This window comes from Pseudozyma hubeiensis, assembly GCF_000403515.1.
Source record: "Pseudozyma hubeiensis SY62 DNA, scaffold: PHS19, whole genome shotgun sequence".
In the NCBI taxonomy this organism is placed as follows: domain Eukaryota; kingdom Fungi; phylum Basidiomycota; class Ustilaginomycetes; order Ustilaginales; family Ustilaginaceae; genus Pseudozyma; species Pseudozyma hubeiensis.
Genome location: NW_012133801.1, coordinates 187,549 through 204,432, shown reverse-complemented (window position 1 = coordinate 204,432; position 16,884 = coordinate 187,549). Strand labels below are relative to the sequence as shown.

General features: G+C 57.6%; 6 protein-coding genes across 6 annotated transcripts; 5 read left to right on the top strand and 1 right to left on the bottom strand.

Annotated features, from left to right (window-relative positions):
- Nucleotides 1-586: 586 nt before the first annotated feature.
- On the top strand, nt 587-5,476 carry PHSY_001667 (multidrug resistance-associated ABC transporter; the record flags this gene model as incomplete). Its single annotated transcript, XM_012332295.1, has 1 exon — nt 587-5,476. One exon carries the CDS (start codon nt 587-589, stop codon nt 5,474-5,476), a length of 4,890 nt encoding a protein of 1,629 aa, XP_012187685.1.
- Nucleotides 5,477-6,033: 557 nt separating this feature from the next.
- PHSY_001666 (hypothetical protein) lies at nt 6,034-9,859 on the top strand (the record flags this gene model as incomplete). The annotated part of the gene is made up of 3 exons (XM_012332294.1): nt 6,034-7,352; nt 7,781-8,400; nt 8,688-9,859. The coding sequence occupies 3 exons, from the start codon at nt 6,034-6,036 to the stop codon at nt 9,857-9,859; spliced, it is 3,111 nt and encodes a 1,036-aa protein (XP_012187684.1).
- A 468-nt stretch (nt 9,860-10,327) lies between these two features.
- On the top strand, nt 10,328-11,419 carry PHSY_001665 (likely small subunit rRNA processing protein; the record flags this gene model as incomplete). Its single annotated transcript, XM_012332293.1, has 1 exon — nt 10,328-11,419. One exon carries the CDS (start codon nt 10,328-10,330, stop codon nt 11,417-11,419), a length of 1,092 nt encoding a protein of 363 aa, XP_012187683.1.
- A 534-nt stretch (nt 11,420-11,953) lies between these two features.
- On the top strand, nt 11,954-12,535 carry PHSY_001664 (hypothetical protein; the record flags this gene model as incomplete). The annotated part of the gene is made up of 1 exon (XM_012332292.1): nt 11,954-12,535. The coding sequence occupies one exon, from the start codon at nt 11,954-11,956 to the stop codon at nt 12,533-12,535; it is 582 nt and encodes a 193-aa protein (XP_012187682.1).
- Nucleotides 12,536-12,865: 330 nt separating this feature from the next.
- Nucleotides 12,866-14,182, bottom strand: PHSY_001663 (hypothetical protein; the record flags this gene model as incomplete). Its single annotated transcript, XM_012332291.1, has 1 exon — nt 12,866-14,182. One exon carries the CDS (start codon nt 14,180-14,182, stop codon nt 12,866-12,868), a length of 1,317 nt encoding a protein of 438 aa, XP_012187681.1.
- Nucleotides 14,183-14,962: 780 nt separating this feature from the next.
- PHSY_001662 (hypothetical protein) lies at nt 14,963-16,794 on the top strand (the record flags this gene model as incomplete). The annotated part of the gene is made up of 2 exons (XM_012332290.1): nt 14,963-15,260; nt 15,341-16,794. 2 exons carry the CDS (start codon nt 14,963-14,965, stop codon nt 16,792-16,794), a joined length of 1,752 nt encoding a protein of 583 aa, XP_012187680.1.
- Nucleotides 16,795-16,884: the final 90 nt, after the last annotated feature.

The following is a 16,884-nucleotide window of genomic DNA, read 5'->3' as shown; positions in this document are numbered from 1 at the left end:
TTTGTAATTACTCTCGCCACGGATATTCCGCACCGCTCGCGACGCTATATCCGGACAAAAAGACAGACGAAGCGAATAAAGAGAGCGGGAAAAAAAATTTGGGTCAGCATGACGCTTTAGGAGATCCGGAGTGAGAAGGTCAAGGCTGAACTGCACAAAGCAGAGAGCGTTCATGCCATGACGGGCCCTTGAATGCAGTGGAGGAGCGCTCGTTTGCAATGAATGAATGGCTGTTCCTGTGTCGCTCAGCACGCTAGTCTTCGAGATTGTCACACCATCTTCCCCCCTCGTCCATCCCACTTCATCCTAGCCTTATCTTCCTCTTCTTGCGCCATCTGGTGCTATCTCGTCTCATCTCAAAACGAGGCCTGCAGATACCGAGATCCGCTAGGCGCCTCTACTCAAGGTCAAGCTTTCCGCCGGCTCGGTCCCTTTTACGCTGCAGGTCGGCTGTCGAACGCACTGAAGCGCGTGTGCCACTAGTTCGGCCCAGGAAAGACGCAGCATCAGTCGGCGTGTGGCGCTTGTACCGAACCAGTGAAGGGATAGAGCTCGAGACTGCCGCTCTAGCGAGGTGCACGCGACCATGGAAGACTCGGCGCCCGTCCAGGAGCTCGGCTCACTGTCCAACTTGGACGCGTCCCTGCAGTCGCATGGCGTAGGAGCAGATCCGTTGCTGAGCTTGCCGCTCCGCTTCTTCTCGTCCACCCTCGATCAGCTTCAGCGTCGACCGACGCTCGCCAAGCTTTGCGACAACAAGGAAGGCTGGGGCCCCGTCTCGCAGCAGCGCGACCTCGACTTCACCCCCTGCTTCCAGGAAGCCGCCTTTTGGACCGCTCCCGTCTTCCTGCTTGCCGTCTCTGGCGGCATCTCTCTGGCCATCCTTTCGAGACAAGAGACGAGACAGTTGACACGCACATCTCGCTCCGTGCTGTGGGCCAAGAATGTGGTGGTTGCCGTCCTCGCGGTTGCCGCTGGCTTTCAGGCAGCCATCTCGTACGGCCTGTTTGCCAAGCCTGGCGAATCGGTGTTCTTCTGGTCTTCGTTAGCAGGTGTCCTTGGTTACGTCCTCGTGGCGCTGTTGCAACACTTCAACCACACACGGTCACGCCGCAGCTCGGATGTGCTCCTTCTCTTCTGGCTCGCCCATCTGCTTGCCTCCATCGTCAAGGTCCGAAGTGCCATCACCTGGCCCTCGCTGCCGATCAAAGATCAACTGGTCACATTCGTCCCACTGGTCGTGCGTCTCGTCCTTGGCATCGTCGCCTTTGCCCTCGAAGCTGCAGGTGTCGAGCTCGGTTCGGACGACGAACATGACCGCAAACGCGCATCCTTCAGCCAGTCTCGCGTCAATGGCAACGGCAACGGCAACGGTTACCACGCCGTCCCCACCGACACCAACGGCAGCGCTTTCAGCGTCTTCTCCGACGCCGACGAGGAGGCCAACCCCGTTAGCGCCGAGTCGCCCGATTCCGGCAAAGAGTGCCCCGTCGTCACCGCTAACATCTTCAGCCGCATCACCTTTCACTGGATGCAGCCACTCATGACCCTGGGTGCCAAGAAGTTCGTCACCGAAGATGACATGTGGGCGCTTCCTGCCAACGAGGACGCCGAAAACCTCGGCCGCCGCTTCGACAAATTTTGGAAGCAGACCAAGGACAAGGAGACTGGCAAGCCCGCCTTCTGGACCACCTTGCTCTACGCGTACGGCGGACCGTTCATGTTCGCTGCGCTCCTCAAGTCGGCGCAGGACGCGCTTGCCTTTGTGCAGCCCCAGATCCTGCGCAAGCTGCTCCAATTCGTCCAGAGCTACGACAGCCAGGATGCCAACCAGAGCGCGATGCAAGGCTACCTGCTCTCTGCCGCGCTGTTCTGCGTCGCCGTCACTCAGACATCGTTCTTGCACCAGTACTTCCAGCTCGTCTTTGTGACAGGAATGCGCGTGCGTGCCGGCCTCGTCAGCGCCATCTTTAAGAAGAGTCTGCGTCTCTCCAACGAGGACCGCGGAGGCAGGGCTACCGGCGACATCGTCAACCTCATGTCGGTCGATGCGACTCGCCTGCAGGATCTCTGCACCTACGGTCACATTGCCTGGTCGGCCGTCTTCCAGATGACGCTTGCCTTTGTCTCGCTCTACAACCTGCTTGGCTGGCCTTCCTTTGTCGGTGTCGCCATCATGGTGGTCAGCGTGCCGCTCAACACCGCTTTGGCCCGCTACCTGCGTCGTCTCAGCGAAAAGCAGATGAAGGTCAAGGACAAGCGAACGCGACTCATGAACGAGATCCTCACCAACATCAAGTCGATCAAGCTGTTCGCCTGGGAGGAGGCTTTCACCCGGAAGCTGTTCAAGGTGCGAAACGACGAGGAGCTCAAGCTGCTGCGTACCGTCGGTGTCGTCTCTGCCTTTTTCAACTTCTTCTGGACTGCCATTCCCTTCTTTGTCTCGCTCGGAACCTTTGTCACCTACGCCTACACGAACCCGGAGCCCTTGACCGCCGACGTCATCTTCCCAGCGCTGGCTCTGTACCAGCTGCTCTCGTTCCCCATCGCCATGTTCGCCGGTATCATCTCGGCGTTGCTGCAGGCTCAGGTATCGGCCGGTCGTCTCTCGGACTTTTTCGATGCTGGCGAGCTCGACCCCGCCGCGCGGAAGGTCATCCTGCCCGGCCAGCGCGGACCTGTCAACCCAGAGGCACCATCGCGTCCCGACAACGTGCTCGACACGCTCAACGACTCGAACAACGACGCCCACGAGCCTGAGCAGAACGACGAGGTGGTCATCCTTCGAGATGCAGAGTTCAAGTGGTCGCGCTCGCAACCCGTGCCCACTCTTCAGGACATCAACCTCACCGTCAAGAAGGGCGAGCTGCTCGCCGTGCTCGGCAAAGTGGGCGACGGAAAGAGTTCGCTTCTTTCGGCTGTCCTCGGTGAGATGGTGCGCACGGACGGCGAGGTCGTCGTCAAGGGACGCACCGCCTATTTCACCCAAGGCGGATGGTGCATGGGCGCAACGGTCAGGGACAACATCCTGTTCGGCCTCAAGTACGAACCCGAGTTCTATCAGAGGGTCATTGATGCTTGTGCGCTTACCCCGGACCTCAACATCCTGCCGGAAGGCGATCGCACCGAGGTCGGAGAGCGAGGTGTCAGCTTGTCCGGTGGCCAGCGTGCTCGTATCGCCCTGGCGCGTGCCTGCTACGCTCGCGCTGATATCTACCTGCTTGACGATCCGCTGGCCGCAGTGGATGCTCACGTCGGCGCTCACATCTTCAAGCACGTCATCGGCCCCGAAGGCCTGCTGCGCAGCAAGGCCCGCATCCTCACGCTCAACTCGGTCAGCTGCTTGCCACAGTGCGATCAGATCGTCTCGGTGCGTCGCGGTATCATCCTTGACGAACGCGGAACGTACGACCAAGTCATGGACAAGAAGGGCGAGCTCTTTAACCTCATCACCGGCCTCGGAAAGCAGAGCGCGCGCGAGCAGGCGGCCGAAGATGGTGAAAGCGAGACGCCCACCAAGGACCTCGAGGTGATCGACATGGACAAGGAGCTCGATACGCACGGTCAGGGCGGTGAGGAAAGTCTGAAAGGCTCCAAGCTGCACCGCCGCATCAGCTCGGCCTCGATGGCGCGACCCAAGACCATGTCCAAGAAGCAGATCAAGCAGGACACGATCCGACAGCTCAAGGAGAGTTCGGCGCCCAAGGAAAAGTCCGAGCAAGGCAGCGTCAAGCCCGAGGTGTACCGTCAGTACATCAAGAGCTGCAGCGTGCTAGGCGTTGTCCTCTACATCCTTGCACAGATCCTGTCGCAGGTCATGACCGTCTCGCGCGATGTGGTGCTCAAGCAGTGGGGCAAGGCGAACGAGAACGGCGGCGACGCTGGCAACACGCGCTTCTACTTGACGCTGTACGGTATCGTCGGCATCCTCGCCTCTATCTGCATCTGCATCGCTCCGTTCATCCTGTGGACCTGGCTTGTCATTTCGAGCGCTCGCAAGTTCCACGACAATATGTTCGATGCCGTCCTTCGCAGCCCGCTCCAGTGGTTCGAGACGACGCCGACGGGTCGACTTTTGAACCTCTTCTCGCGCGATGTCAACGTGATCGACGAGGTCTTGCCGAGGGTCATACACGGTCTCATTCGTACCATGACGGTGGTGCTCGGTGTGCTGTGCGTCGTAGGATACTCTGTACCGCCGTTCCTGATCGCCATCGTTCCGCTGGCCTTTGCGTACCGCGCTGTTCTGCGCTACTACTTGGCCACGAGCCGAGAGCTGAAGCGACTCGACTCGGTCAGCAAGACGCCCGTCTTCACCTGGTTCCAGGAATCGCTCGGCGGTCTCAGCTCGATCCGCGCGTTCGGCCAGGAGGCGCGTTTCATCGCCACGTCGGAAGCACGCGTCGATCGCAACCAGCAGTGCTACTTCCCTGCCGTTACGTGCAACCGTTGGCTGGCTGTACGCATCGAGATGATGGGATCGGTCATCATCTTCGTCGCATCTACGCTGGCCGTATTCATTCGAACCAAGAACGGCAAGATGGACGCCGGACTGCTCGGGCTGATGATGTCGCAAGCGTTGAGCACGACGCAGACGCTCAACTGGGTGGTGCGATCCGCATCCGAGGTGGAGCAGAACATCGTCAGCGTGGAGCGCGTCATGTCATACACGGATCTGGTGTCCGAAGCGCCGTACGAGGTGCCTGATCAGACGCCTCCCGAGGACTGGCCCAGCAAGGGAGAGGTGAGCATGCAGTCGTACTCGACTCGCTACCGACGCGAGCTGGGGTTGGTGCTCAAGAAGCTCAACCTGGACATCAAGGCGGGCGAGCGCATCGGTGTGGTGGGACGAACAGGTGCAGGCAAGTCGAGTCTGACTCTTGCACTGTTCCGCATCATCGAAGCTGCCGAGGGCAAGATCATCATCGATGGGATCGACGTCTCCAAGATCGGCTTGAAAGATCTTCGTTCCGCCATCGCCATTATTCCACAGGACCCGCAGCTGTGGGAAGGCACTCTGCGCGAGAACCTGGACCCTACGGCTCGCTCGGACGACGCAGCGCTGTGGAAGGCGCTCGAGCAAGCGCGCATGAAAGAACACGTGCAGAGCCTCGACGGCGGTCTCGACGCACAGCTCACCGAAGGCGGTACAAACTTCTCGGCGGGTCAACGCCAGCTCATCTGCATCGCCAGGGCGTTCCTCCGCAACGCCAAGATCCTCGTGCTGGACGAAGCGACCAGCGCCATCGACCTCGAGACCGACGCCCAGGTTCAGGCGATTGTGCGGTCGGAGTTCAAGGGCACCACCATCACGGTGGCGCACAGGTTGAACACGGTGATCGACTCGACGAGGGTGTTGGTGCTGAAGGATGGTGCGGTGGCAGAGTTTGACGAGCCGCAGAAGCTGTTGGAGGACAAGAAGAGCATTTTCTTCTCGATGGCGTTGGAGGCTGGTCTGGCCAAGTTGGACGGATAGAGGTCGATCAGGCACGTGCATTGCGAAGTTTGCTGGACTCGCTGGGAAGGCTTTCACGCATCGTGTCGCTCGCGCAAGGAATCTTTGTGGCTGCCCGCCTGATGCGTCAAAAATCTGATTGATCATAGAACAGTTTGGATGTCATCCGTAGTCTCGATTTCGTTGCGGCAGCCGTCCGTGTATATCACGCTGAGCTGCGTCGGATAGTGACAAAGTCGACGATCGGTGATTCGGGCGCAGCTCAACGCGTCGAGGCTCTTTGTGTGTCGAGACGCTTTCTCGCGTGCGCAAGGTTGCGGAAAGAAACACTTTTATTCCACTCCGCACGTGTCGCTCATCTGTTTGTTTCCTTCCTTGAGCTGGTTCATCTCCTTCTTCCTTTCTACCGTCCCGCATTCCATCTTGCCACAGCATATCGCACACGCTGCATTGAGGCTGAAGAGGCCATCACCAGCGCATTTTGCTAGACTGGTATCAAGCATTCGGCAAAGACAGCATCTCACATCTCACGACATCCTCACCGACTCGACCTGGACTTTGACTCCTGCTTGGCCAAGATGACAGAGTCGTGGTCGGCAAACAGCACCACATCGACGGCGATACGCCTGATAGGGTCTCCGTACGGCACCGACTCGGCGTTCCACCCGACGTTCACCTATCCGATCTACGGCGAGGCCGAGACGATCTACGGATACAAAGGACTTTGCATCAACCTCAACGTTGCATCGGGCAGCCTGGTACCGTTGATCGACGTGAGCTATCGCGCAAAGAACGAATCCACCACCGCAAAACTCGACGACGTCGAAGGCAAGATCAAGGAGTTTCTGCCACCAGATCACCTGTCCACCTCTTCGTCTAGTGCAAAGGAGCATTTTGCGGCAGCCGTCGAGGCGGACAAGGCCTTCAAGCCCTTTGGCGAAAAGGTGCACAGCTATACACGCCGGAAAGTCAACAAGGGGAAAGGCAAGAACAGTGCATCGCTCGCCTCGACATCGACGCTGTCGGAGGACGACCCGGACGCGAGGGTGTTTGAGATCTACCGCTCCACCTGGTCCACTCCTGGATTCCGAGAGTACCACCGACGCATGCAGCTCTTCGTTCTACTGTTCATCGAAGGAGCCTCCTATATCTCGGAGGACGAAAGCAACTGGGAGTTCTTCACGCTCTACGAACGATCCGCTTCGGGATACCACTTTATGGGCTATACATCCCTGTACAAATTCTGGTGTTGGCCGGATTCATCACGAATAAGACTAAGCCAGTTCGTTATCCTCCCACCGTTCCAAAAGCAGGGTCATGGTGCAGCGCTCTACACCACCGTGTACGACGCGATTCGACAGAGACCCAATGTTCGGGAATTGACGGTGGAAGATCCGAGCGAAGATTTCGATCGTCTACGGGACGGGAACGATCTTCGCAGACTTCTCGCCCCCGGTGGGTTTGTGGAAATCGCCAAAGCGGAAGGAAAACTCAACGCGCCCGTCGACAAGGGCTGGATCGAGGCGAAACGGCTAGAGCACAAGCTGGCGCCGAGACAGTGGTCGCGAGTGCTCGAGATGGTCCAGCTGATGAACCTGGATCTGGACGATGCGCAGCAGGTCAAGCAGTACCGATTGCAGGTGAAAGCGAGGATCTATCGCCAGAACAAGGACATTCTGATCCAGCTCGAGAAGGCGCAGCAGAGGAGCAAATTGCAGGAGACGTTCGAGGGTGTCGTGGAGGAGTACGGCGATATGGTCGGGGTGGATGTGGAGGATCTGCTGGGTGGTGGCGGTGTTGGGGGGCTGTACGGGCTGGATGAGGAGGATGAGGATGAGGAGGACGGGGGGCATTATGCGAATGGAAATGGTCCGCCGAGGAAGATGGCTCGCTTTGGGTGAGAGGGTGAGCGGCGTGCATCGTTGATATGGCAGTCGGGACTCTTAATGTGCAAAGTCATATTGATCGACTGAACGATGAGGCTGTGATGTTTCAGGCTGGCGAACATTTGCTACCCACACCGTGTGCATATGGCATGGTGGAGAGCAGCCAAAGAGGGTTGAGTGCAGGCCGAGCGAAAGGACAGCTTTGTGAGGATACTAGATGTAACAATCCTTTGCCTCTAAGAATTTCCCGCGGACAATGTTGACCGTTGTTAAAGTGGTGTCTTTCGTGTCGGGCATCGCGTGGATTGCGACTGAATTGAAATTTTTCATGGACGAGGTGCGAGCGTCTTAATTCCGTCTCAAGCTGGAAATTTTTCCATTGGAGAGGGAGAGCAACTTTTTTCCTGGCACGCTGTGGCTGAGCAGTGTTGGACGGCAGCAGCAGCAGCAGCAGGAGCACAAAAGTTGTCCAAGGTCAGAGCGACACCTTCCTTCCTAATCTGTTCTTCGCCAAAAGAGCCACCTCCTACAAACATCTTCCTCCTTACCATCGACGACCCTTCATCAAGATGCCCGCTAGCAACGGTCTTCAGATCCCCCAGGACGTGGCGGTCCTCTCGCCTTCCCAGGCGCTCGAGCACCTCAAGACCTACGCCAACGGCGACGGCTTGAGCATGGCCGAGCTCATCGACTCTCGTCAGCACGGCGGTCTCACCTACAACGACTTCCTCGTGCTCCCGGGCTTCATCAACTTCAACGCCTCGGACGTCAGCCTTCGCACCAAGGTCACCAAGAACGTCACCTTGAACACGCCCTTCCTCTCTTCGCCCATGGACACGGTCACCGAGACCGAGATGGCCATCGCCATGGGGCTTATGGGCGGCATGGGTGTCATTCACAACAACATGAGCCCTCAGGAGCAGGCTAGCGTTGTGCGCAAGGTCAAGAAGTACGAGAACGGGTTCATCACTGAGCCCCTCTGCCTGGACCCCAAGGCTACCGTGGGTGACGTTCTCGATGTCAAGGAGCGTCTTGGTTTCGGTGGTATCCCCATCACTGGTAAGTCTCGCATTCCACTGCTTCGTTCTTCCACTACGATCTTCGACACACCAGCAATCGATACCCTCGACTCGAAAGATGAAACAACCAAATTGCATATAACCTTCGTTCTTCCGAGCCTCTCCCTTAGACCTGGGAGAGTGTGTGCGGATGCGATTATCAACTCTGATCCGATTCCCGCCTCACTCGCATTTTGACCGCCATTCGCATTCGACGTGATTCTCATGGACGCATCCACTGACTTCTGTTCGTATATCGTCTCTGCGAATGCTTTTGCTCGAATCTAGACACTGGTGCTATGCACGGCAAGCTGCTAGGTATCGTCACCGCCCGTGACGTCCAGTTCCGCGACACGAGCCTCCCGCTCTCCGAGGTCATGACCACCGACCTCGTCACCGCCAAGCAGGGCGTCACTCTCGAGCAGGCCAACACCATCCTCCGCGACAGCAAGAAGGGCAAGCTGCCCATCGTCGACGCCGAGGGTCGCCTCGTCGCCTTGCTCGCTCGTTCCGACTTGCTCAAGAACCAGAACTACCCTCTCGCATCCAAGCAACCCGACAGCAAGCAGCTCTACTGCGCCGCTGCCATCGGAACGCGTCCTTCGGATCGCGAGCGTCTCGGTCTGCTCGTCGAGGCTGGTTTGGATGTGGTCATCCTCGACTCGTCCCAGGGCAACTCGGTGTACCAGATCGAGATGATCCAGTGGATCAAGCAGACCTACCCTCAGGTCGATGTTGTCGCAGGTAACGTCGTTACCCGCGAGCAGGCTGCCAGCCTGATCGCCGCCGGTGCCGACGCCCTGCGTGTCGGCATGGGTTCCGGTTCGATCTGCATCACTCAAGAAGTCATGGCCGTCGGTCGACCTCAAGGTACTGCCGTGCACGCCGTCGCCGAGTTCGCCTCCAAGTTCGGTGTTCCCGTCATCGCCGACGGAGGTATCTCCAACGTGGGCCACATCGCCAAGGCGCTCGCTCTCGGTGCCTCTGCCGTCATGATGGGCGGACTGCTCGCCGGAACCACCGAATCGCCCGGCGACTACTTCTACCGCGACGGAAAGCGTCTCAAAGGCTACCGCGGTATGGGCTCCATCGAAGCCATGGAGCACCAGAAGAAGGGCAAGATCGCCGGCGCTACGGGCAAGGGCGCTGCCAAAGCCGACAAGGTCGCCTCGGACGAAAACGCCGCTACGCAGCGCTACTTTTCCGAGAGCGACGCCGTCAAGGTCGCCCAGGGCGTCGCCGGTGCGGTGCAGGACAAGGGATCGGTCAAGAAGTTCCTGCCGTACCTGTACACGGGTCTGCAGCACTCGTTGCAGGATATGGGCGTGCCGCACCTGTACGAGCTGCGCACCGCGGTGGGCAGCGGTCAGGTCAGGTTCGAGTTGAGGACCGCCAGCGCTCAGGTGGAAGGTGGAGTGCATGGTCTCCACTCTTACGAGAAGAGGTTGTTCTCGTCGTAGAAAGGGGTAAGCGCCAAGGTGGGGTCAACGCAGCCACGATGCAAGTAGCACTTTGCTTTTGTGGTTGGATCAGATCGCCATGGTTGCCTCTCAATTTATTTGTACTTTAGTCATCTTCTTGCCCTCGAAACATGTTTCTTGGATCTTGTTGCCGGTGTTGTGGATGGTCTGAGGTCACATTGCTCGAGTGGACCAGATGAACAAGTGTGTTGCAGAAGAAGGTCTTTGCTGGATATCGGAGGTGGAAGGAAAGTGTGTTCATCCGGCCGGCTGTGAAATTTAAGAAGAAATCTCGTTGCACTCCACACTGAAAACCAGGCCAAAAAAAAAGTTCAAGCTTTGACACTTTGAGAATTTTTCGACGACCCTTAGCAGCTGCCAACCAACTCAACCCTTTCGACCTGCATACCACAACACACCATCCAGCTCTCCGGCAATCCTCACGCTACGGGGAGAAGATCCGCCATCATGGCAAAGAAGTCCCGCACCGACACAGCCGCTGCCTCTTCGTCCAGCAGCAGAGCTAAAGATGCCAAATCGACCGCTATCTCGCTATCGAACGGTTTCGTAGCCGTACCGTTGAATATTGTCAAGCAGGATGTGACGCATTGGATCTACGTTCGAAAACACACTGCAGCGAGCGGTTCAGCGTCATCATCATCGAAGAAAGTGGAGGCGTTGCCGGCGGATAGAACGTTGTTTGTGGCGAATCTGCCGGTGGATGCGACGGAGGAAGGGGTGAGGGGGATGTTTGGCAAGGTCGGGGGTGTTTCGATGGTCAAATTTCGACGGCAGAGCGTGGTCGAGGAAGAGGATGAGAGGGAGGAGAGGGGTGTTGGTGAAGAATCCGACGAGGATGTAGAAGGAGAAGAAGAAGAGCATCATCAAATCTCAACGTCCACGGGCAAGAAGGGAAAGAAGAAAGTCACCAAAACCAAAGTACCGCAGATCATACCTCTACCGCCCATGGATGCACGTCTCGCAACGGGAAACGCTTTGCTCTCCACCGCTTCCTCCGCTCACATCGTTTTTCTCGACCCTACCTCCCTCCAACGCGCATTCGATCTGATCACCACCAAACCACCCAAATACACCCCCTCCTCCTCTTCCCCCACCGGTCTCTCCCACCTCCTCTCCACCTACACCCTCTCCCGACCTCCCCTGCCCGACATCGCCGCCTTCTCCAACTCGGTCATTTCGCTGTACAACTACCGCCGCGCCCACCCGCTCCCACGCCGCATCGGCGTGCGCGGCGTCACCCTCGGCCCCTCCGGCGAGCTCCTCGACGAAGACGGCTTTATCATCGTCCAACGCACCCCCGGCGGTGGAGGCAAGTACGGTCGTGCAGGAGCACCCGCCGATGCCGGCGGCAGCGTAGGCGTCGCCAAGCACGGATTCAAGGAGAACGATAAGAAAAAGTCAACCGGCTTGGAGGACTTTTATAGGTTCCAGATGAGGGAGAGGAAGAGGGAGGAGTTGGCGGGATTGAGGAGGAGGTTCGAGGAGGATAAGGCCAAAGTCGAGAGGTTGAAGAGCGGAAGGAGGTTCAAGCCGTATTAGTGAACAGAGGAATCCAAGTCGATCCGCAAGATTGCATTGATGGACAAGTGCGTGTGTGTGTGTGTGTGAGGTGGAACGGGGCAGCGGAAATCAGAGGACTCAAGCGTGTGCGTGAAGAGCGGGCCACTCAGACATGTCGGTGAATGACCCCGGAGTGAACATGGTTTCGAACGAGATTCGATGAAAGAGGAGGGATACAAGTACAGATTGAGTTGAGAGGCGGGTGGAAAGATGCTTTTCTGCGAGGGGCAGGGTCTAAGTTGCGCTCCAGCAAGCTCTTGTTACGAAGCGTCGATCGTTCGACCCTTCGAGTTAGTGGTTGGGTCAGATCAGTCGTCGTCCGGGGTCTCTCTTCGGAAGCTGTATTCCACAACAAAGCAAGATCGGATCCTTGTCAGTATCAACAAACTCTTCTCCTCTGTGGCTGTCAAATGAAGAGGGTGAGATACGTACTACATATCGATAGCACCGGAGAAAGCGGCGAAAGCGACACCTCCTCCGATCGCAGCTTTTGGACCGGAGTTTCTCGCCAGAATGGCGCCTGCTGCGAACCCTGCCGCTACCGGGTTGACCAAGTCGTTCTTTGCACGATACTGTTTTTCGCCCAAACCTTCGTCAGTCACTTATTCTTCTTCTTCTCGTACCTTCCAACCCAATACTTACCGCTTCGATACAGCACTCGATGCCACTATACAACGCTCCGACCTTACCGAACCCTTTCCCGCTCCTGTACATACTCTTCCCCGTCTGCTTGAAAAACTCCTTCGTACTTTGCATCGTTGTCAACTCCCCCGCACCTACCGCCGCTGCTCCCGAGTTCGCCAGTCCGTTGGCAGCCAGCGTTGTTCTGCGCAGCGGATCGTCAACCGCAAAACTCGTCGACATCAACGAGAAAAACGCTCCCAACCCAAACCCCGCCGCCCCCGACAAAGCACATTTCGTAGGACACGACTCCATCGTCATGTTGGCAATCTTGTTCCATTTGGCGATCTTGGTCATCTCGGTACGATCGTCTTCGGTGACACCTGGTGGAAGCGGTTCGGTGCCGGGGACGTAGACGGGCGCCATGAGCGGTCGAAGGTGCGCCATTTTGATGTAAACTGTCGAGATGTGTGACGGCGGTGGTCAAGTGATGTGCCGATGGAGGGTCTGTATGATGCGATAGGTTGCCAGAGTAGGTGAAGTTGAAGTGTGCGAGTCAAGAACGAAGGGTTCAGAAGAGGCAAACTCATTTTTCAGAAAAAGAGACACTTCTCAGGGCAGCCACGCACCGAAATCCGATGCTCTCCCCAACGCCCGAATTCCGAACCCCTTAGCATGCTCACCTCACAACAGCTGCCCCGCTCAGCAGCTTGCCACCAGACGAGCACAGCAATGCACGCAGCATGAACGACACTGAAATCCGGTAGCATTGCGTTGGAAGATGGACACCTTGAAGGAAAAGAACTACAGATAAAGACCCTCAGGAGTGCCCTCGTTCTTCCTGTCAATCACACGCTCCCTCGCCGTAGTAAAGTCCTTCTTGGTCACGCGCATACGTCTCTCCCTCAACGCCAACAACCCAGCCTCGGTGACCAATGACTTGATATCGGCGCCCGAAAGATCATCCTTCATGGCGACAAACTCCTCCAGATCCACATCCGCGTCGAGGTTCATGCGCGAAGTGTGGAGCTTAAAGATGTGCATCTTGGTCTTGGAGTCTGGCAGCGGGAACTCAATCTTGCGGTCGATACGTCCCGGACGGATGAGGGCAGGGTCGAGCGACTCGATGCGGTTGGTGGCCATGATGACCTTGACGTCGTGTCGGGTGTCGAAGCCGTCGAGCTGGTTGAGCAGTTCGAGCAGGGTGCGTTGGATCTCGCGTTCTCCGCCCGAGTTGGAGTCGTAGCGCTTTGTTCCGACCGCGTCGATCTCATCAATGAAGACGATGCTGGGTGCGTGCTCGTCGGCGACGCGGAAGAGTTCGCGGACGAGCTTGGGACCGTCGCCGAGGTACTTTTGGATGAGTTCGGAGCCGACGACTCGTAGGAAGGTGGCGGACGTCTGGTTGGCGACCGCTTTGGCGAGAAGCGTCTTGCCGGTGCCTGGTACACCGTAGAGGATGACACCTTTGGGCGGGCGGATGCCCATCTCTTCGTACAGCTCTGGATGCGTGAGCGGCAGTTCGACGGCTTCCTTGATTTCCTGAATTTGCGTCTCGAGACCACCGATGTCCGCATAGCTCTCGGAAGGAGCCTTGTCGAGCTTCATGACGCTGACCATGGGGTCGGCATCGTCCGACAGCACACCCACGATTGCCATGGCCTTGTGATGAAGCAAGACACTGCATCCCGGTTCGAGCAGATCCTTGTCGACAAAGCTCATGATGCTAACGTAGTACTCTGGACCCGTAGAGCTGCTGACGATGGCGTGCTCGTCGTCGATGATCTCCTCCAACGTCCCCACGGCCATGGGACTACCTCTGAGGTCGTCCACCCTAGTACGTTCCTCCGCATCCTTGTCCTCCTGCGGCTTGAGTCGCTCCTGATTCTGTACAAACTCCTCCTCGAGCAAAAGGTGATCCTTGATGCGTTCGAGCTTGAGCAGCTTCAACCTGCACCGTGTGTTGGGGTAGACGGCGGGAAGCTTGGAAGAAGAGTCGGGGCCGCGCTTCTTCTTCTTACCGACACGTGTTGGGAGGGGTGGCTCCCATTTCTTCTGCTGGTCTTTCTTGTTGTCTTTGCCTCCGCGACCGGGTGCTCCGCCGGAGGGAGCTTGACCCATGGTGACGGACTAAGGTGAGGTAGAGATGGAAGTCGAACGAACGACGCTGAGATCGATGTTGGTTGAGGTGCGAATGTTTGGCGGATGAAAGCAGACTGCGGCAGTGACGACGGTGAAGACAAGGTGGACCAGGTGGATGTGGTGTAATCCAAGCAACACATTCAATAGAGGCTGAGGAATATTGAGGTGGAGTGACAGCGTCGCTTGCTGATCGGACGCGCGTCCAAAAGCACGCTCAGCGTCACAAGCCGTGCGAATGCCACAGAGGTCCACCTGTATTTGTCATGATTATTAAACAGAATGCCACTCGAAGATGAATTTTAGCTTTTTGGAGTGGAGACGAAGAAGAAAAGGAAAAACTCGCAAAAGAGAACGGTTTCTAGATTCTGGATCCTGGCTGCTGCTGCTGCTGTCTCTGCTGCCGCGTGACAACAAGCTGAGAGGAAGAAGCAGAAAAAGAAAAAAATTGGCGGGCGAGAGCTGGCACAGGCAAAACCTCGAAATCGCAACTCTGGCCACTCACACTTGTCTCGCACTCTTCGCTGCCCATCATCGTTGTCTCCTCAACACCTCCCTCCCTATCCGTCAACCCTCTCCTGGACCCCACCCCGTCCGGACGATCGCTCTCGAGGAAAGGCACGGATCAGACGCATTCCTCTGCTCGCCATAGATCACCTCGTCGTTTCGAAGACCATATTGAGCATCTCTGCTCACCGACCCTCATCCACATCTCGACACCCTACTTCGTCCTAACTGCCGCAGCCTGGCATCTCTTTCATCATGGTCAAGGTACTTTTCGAGACAGCCGTAGGCTTCTGCCTCTTCAACGTCTCGGACTCGTCCAAGCTCGAGGCTACCAAGAACCTCCACGAGTCGCTCGGCTCGGCGGAGGGCGCCAGCAACCTGCTCAAGCTCTCGGCCATCCACCGCTTCACCAACACCGCCGAGGCAGTCGAGGACATCTCCGCCATCAATGAAGGAAAAATGAGCAAGAGCCTCAAAAAATTCCTCACCGAAGAGATTGTTGACGTCAAAGGCAAGGACAAGGAGAGCCTCGTTGTCGCCGAATCCAAGCTTGGTATGTATCCGCACACACACACCTTTCACCCTACTCTTGGAACCCGTTTTAACTGACTGTGACACTTTCCTCCTCGGCAGCTTCCAACATTGCGAAGAAGCTCGGCATTCAGGTCACTTACGACACCGAGCTCCTCGACCTCTACCGTGGCATCCGCGAGAACCTGGCCACCCTTCTCTCCTCTTCCTCCGGCGACGAGTCGCTCGACCCCCGCGACCTCAACACCATGAGCCTCGGTCTTTCGCACAGCTTGAGTCGTTACAAGCTCAAGTTCAGCCCGGACAAGGTCGACACCATGGTCGTACAAGCCATCGGCCTGCTCGACGACCTCGACAAGGAGATCAACATTTACGCCATGCGTGTCAAGGAGTGGTACGGCTGGCACTTCCCCGAGATGGGCAAGATCATCACCGACAACCTCGCCTACGCAAAAGTCATCCGTGCAATGGGCTTCCGAACCAGCGCCTCTGCTACCGACTTCAGCGAGATCCTCCCCGAGGAGATCGAGGAGACGCTCAAGGCTGCCGCAGAGATCTCCATGGGTACCGAGATTTCGGAAACCGATCTCGAGCACATCTGGAGCCTCTGCGACCAGGTCATCTCCATCACCCAGTACCGCACCCAGCTCTACCAGTACCTCCAGAACCGCATGGCCGCCATCGCTCCCAACCTCACCGCGCTCGTCGGCGACCTCGTTGGCGCGCGTCTCATCAGCCACGCCGGTTCGCTCATGAACCTCGCCAAGCACCCCGCTTCCACCGTCCAGATCCTCGGCGCCGAAAAGGCTCTCTTCCGTGCGCTCAAGACCAAGCACGACACGCCCAAGTACGGTCTCATCTACCACAGCTCGCTCGTCGGTCAGGCGCCACAGAAGCTCAAGGGTAAGATGGCTCGTATGGTTGCCACCAAGGCTGCACTCTCCATCCGTCTCGATGCGCTCGCCGACGCCGACTCCAAGAGCGACGAGGGTGCTCCTTCTATTGGAATCGAGGCGCGTGCCAAGCTCGAGTCGCGTCTGCGTGCTCTCGAGATGCAGAGCGGCCTTTCGGGTATGCGATCAGCGAGGAACGCTGCCGGCGACCAGGGCTACAAGCAGAAGCCCTTCCAGATGGAGGCCGGTGGTCGATCGTACAACGCCGCTGCCGACGCTGCCGGTCCCAGCGACATGGCTGCCGCTGCCGCCATCGCACCATCCATGCTCCCCTCTACACCCTCCAAGCCTTCGCTCGACGCCGACGAGAAGAAGCTCTCGAAAGAAGAGCGAAAGGCACTCAAGAAGGCGAGAAAGTCCGAGGTCGCCACTGCCGCATCCGAGCCCGCCACCCCTGCCGCTGCGGACGGCGAAGACAAGCTGAGCAAGGAGGAACGCAAGGCGCTCAAGAAGGCCAAGAAGGAACAGGCGAACGGTGTCGAGGAGACGCCCAAGAAGGACAAGAAGGACAAGAAGAAGCGTTCGGCCGACGAGGCAGAGGTCAACGGTACGCCCAAGTCCGAACCAGGGTCGAGCAAGAAGAAAAAGTCCAAGAAGGATTGAAAGCCATTCATTCCCCTTTCTTGAGTTTCTGTTCCCCGGTTTTCCTTTTCTGTTTTTTGATTGCCCTTCTTTCTTCCGAGTTTTGTGTTT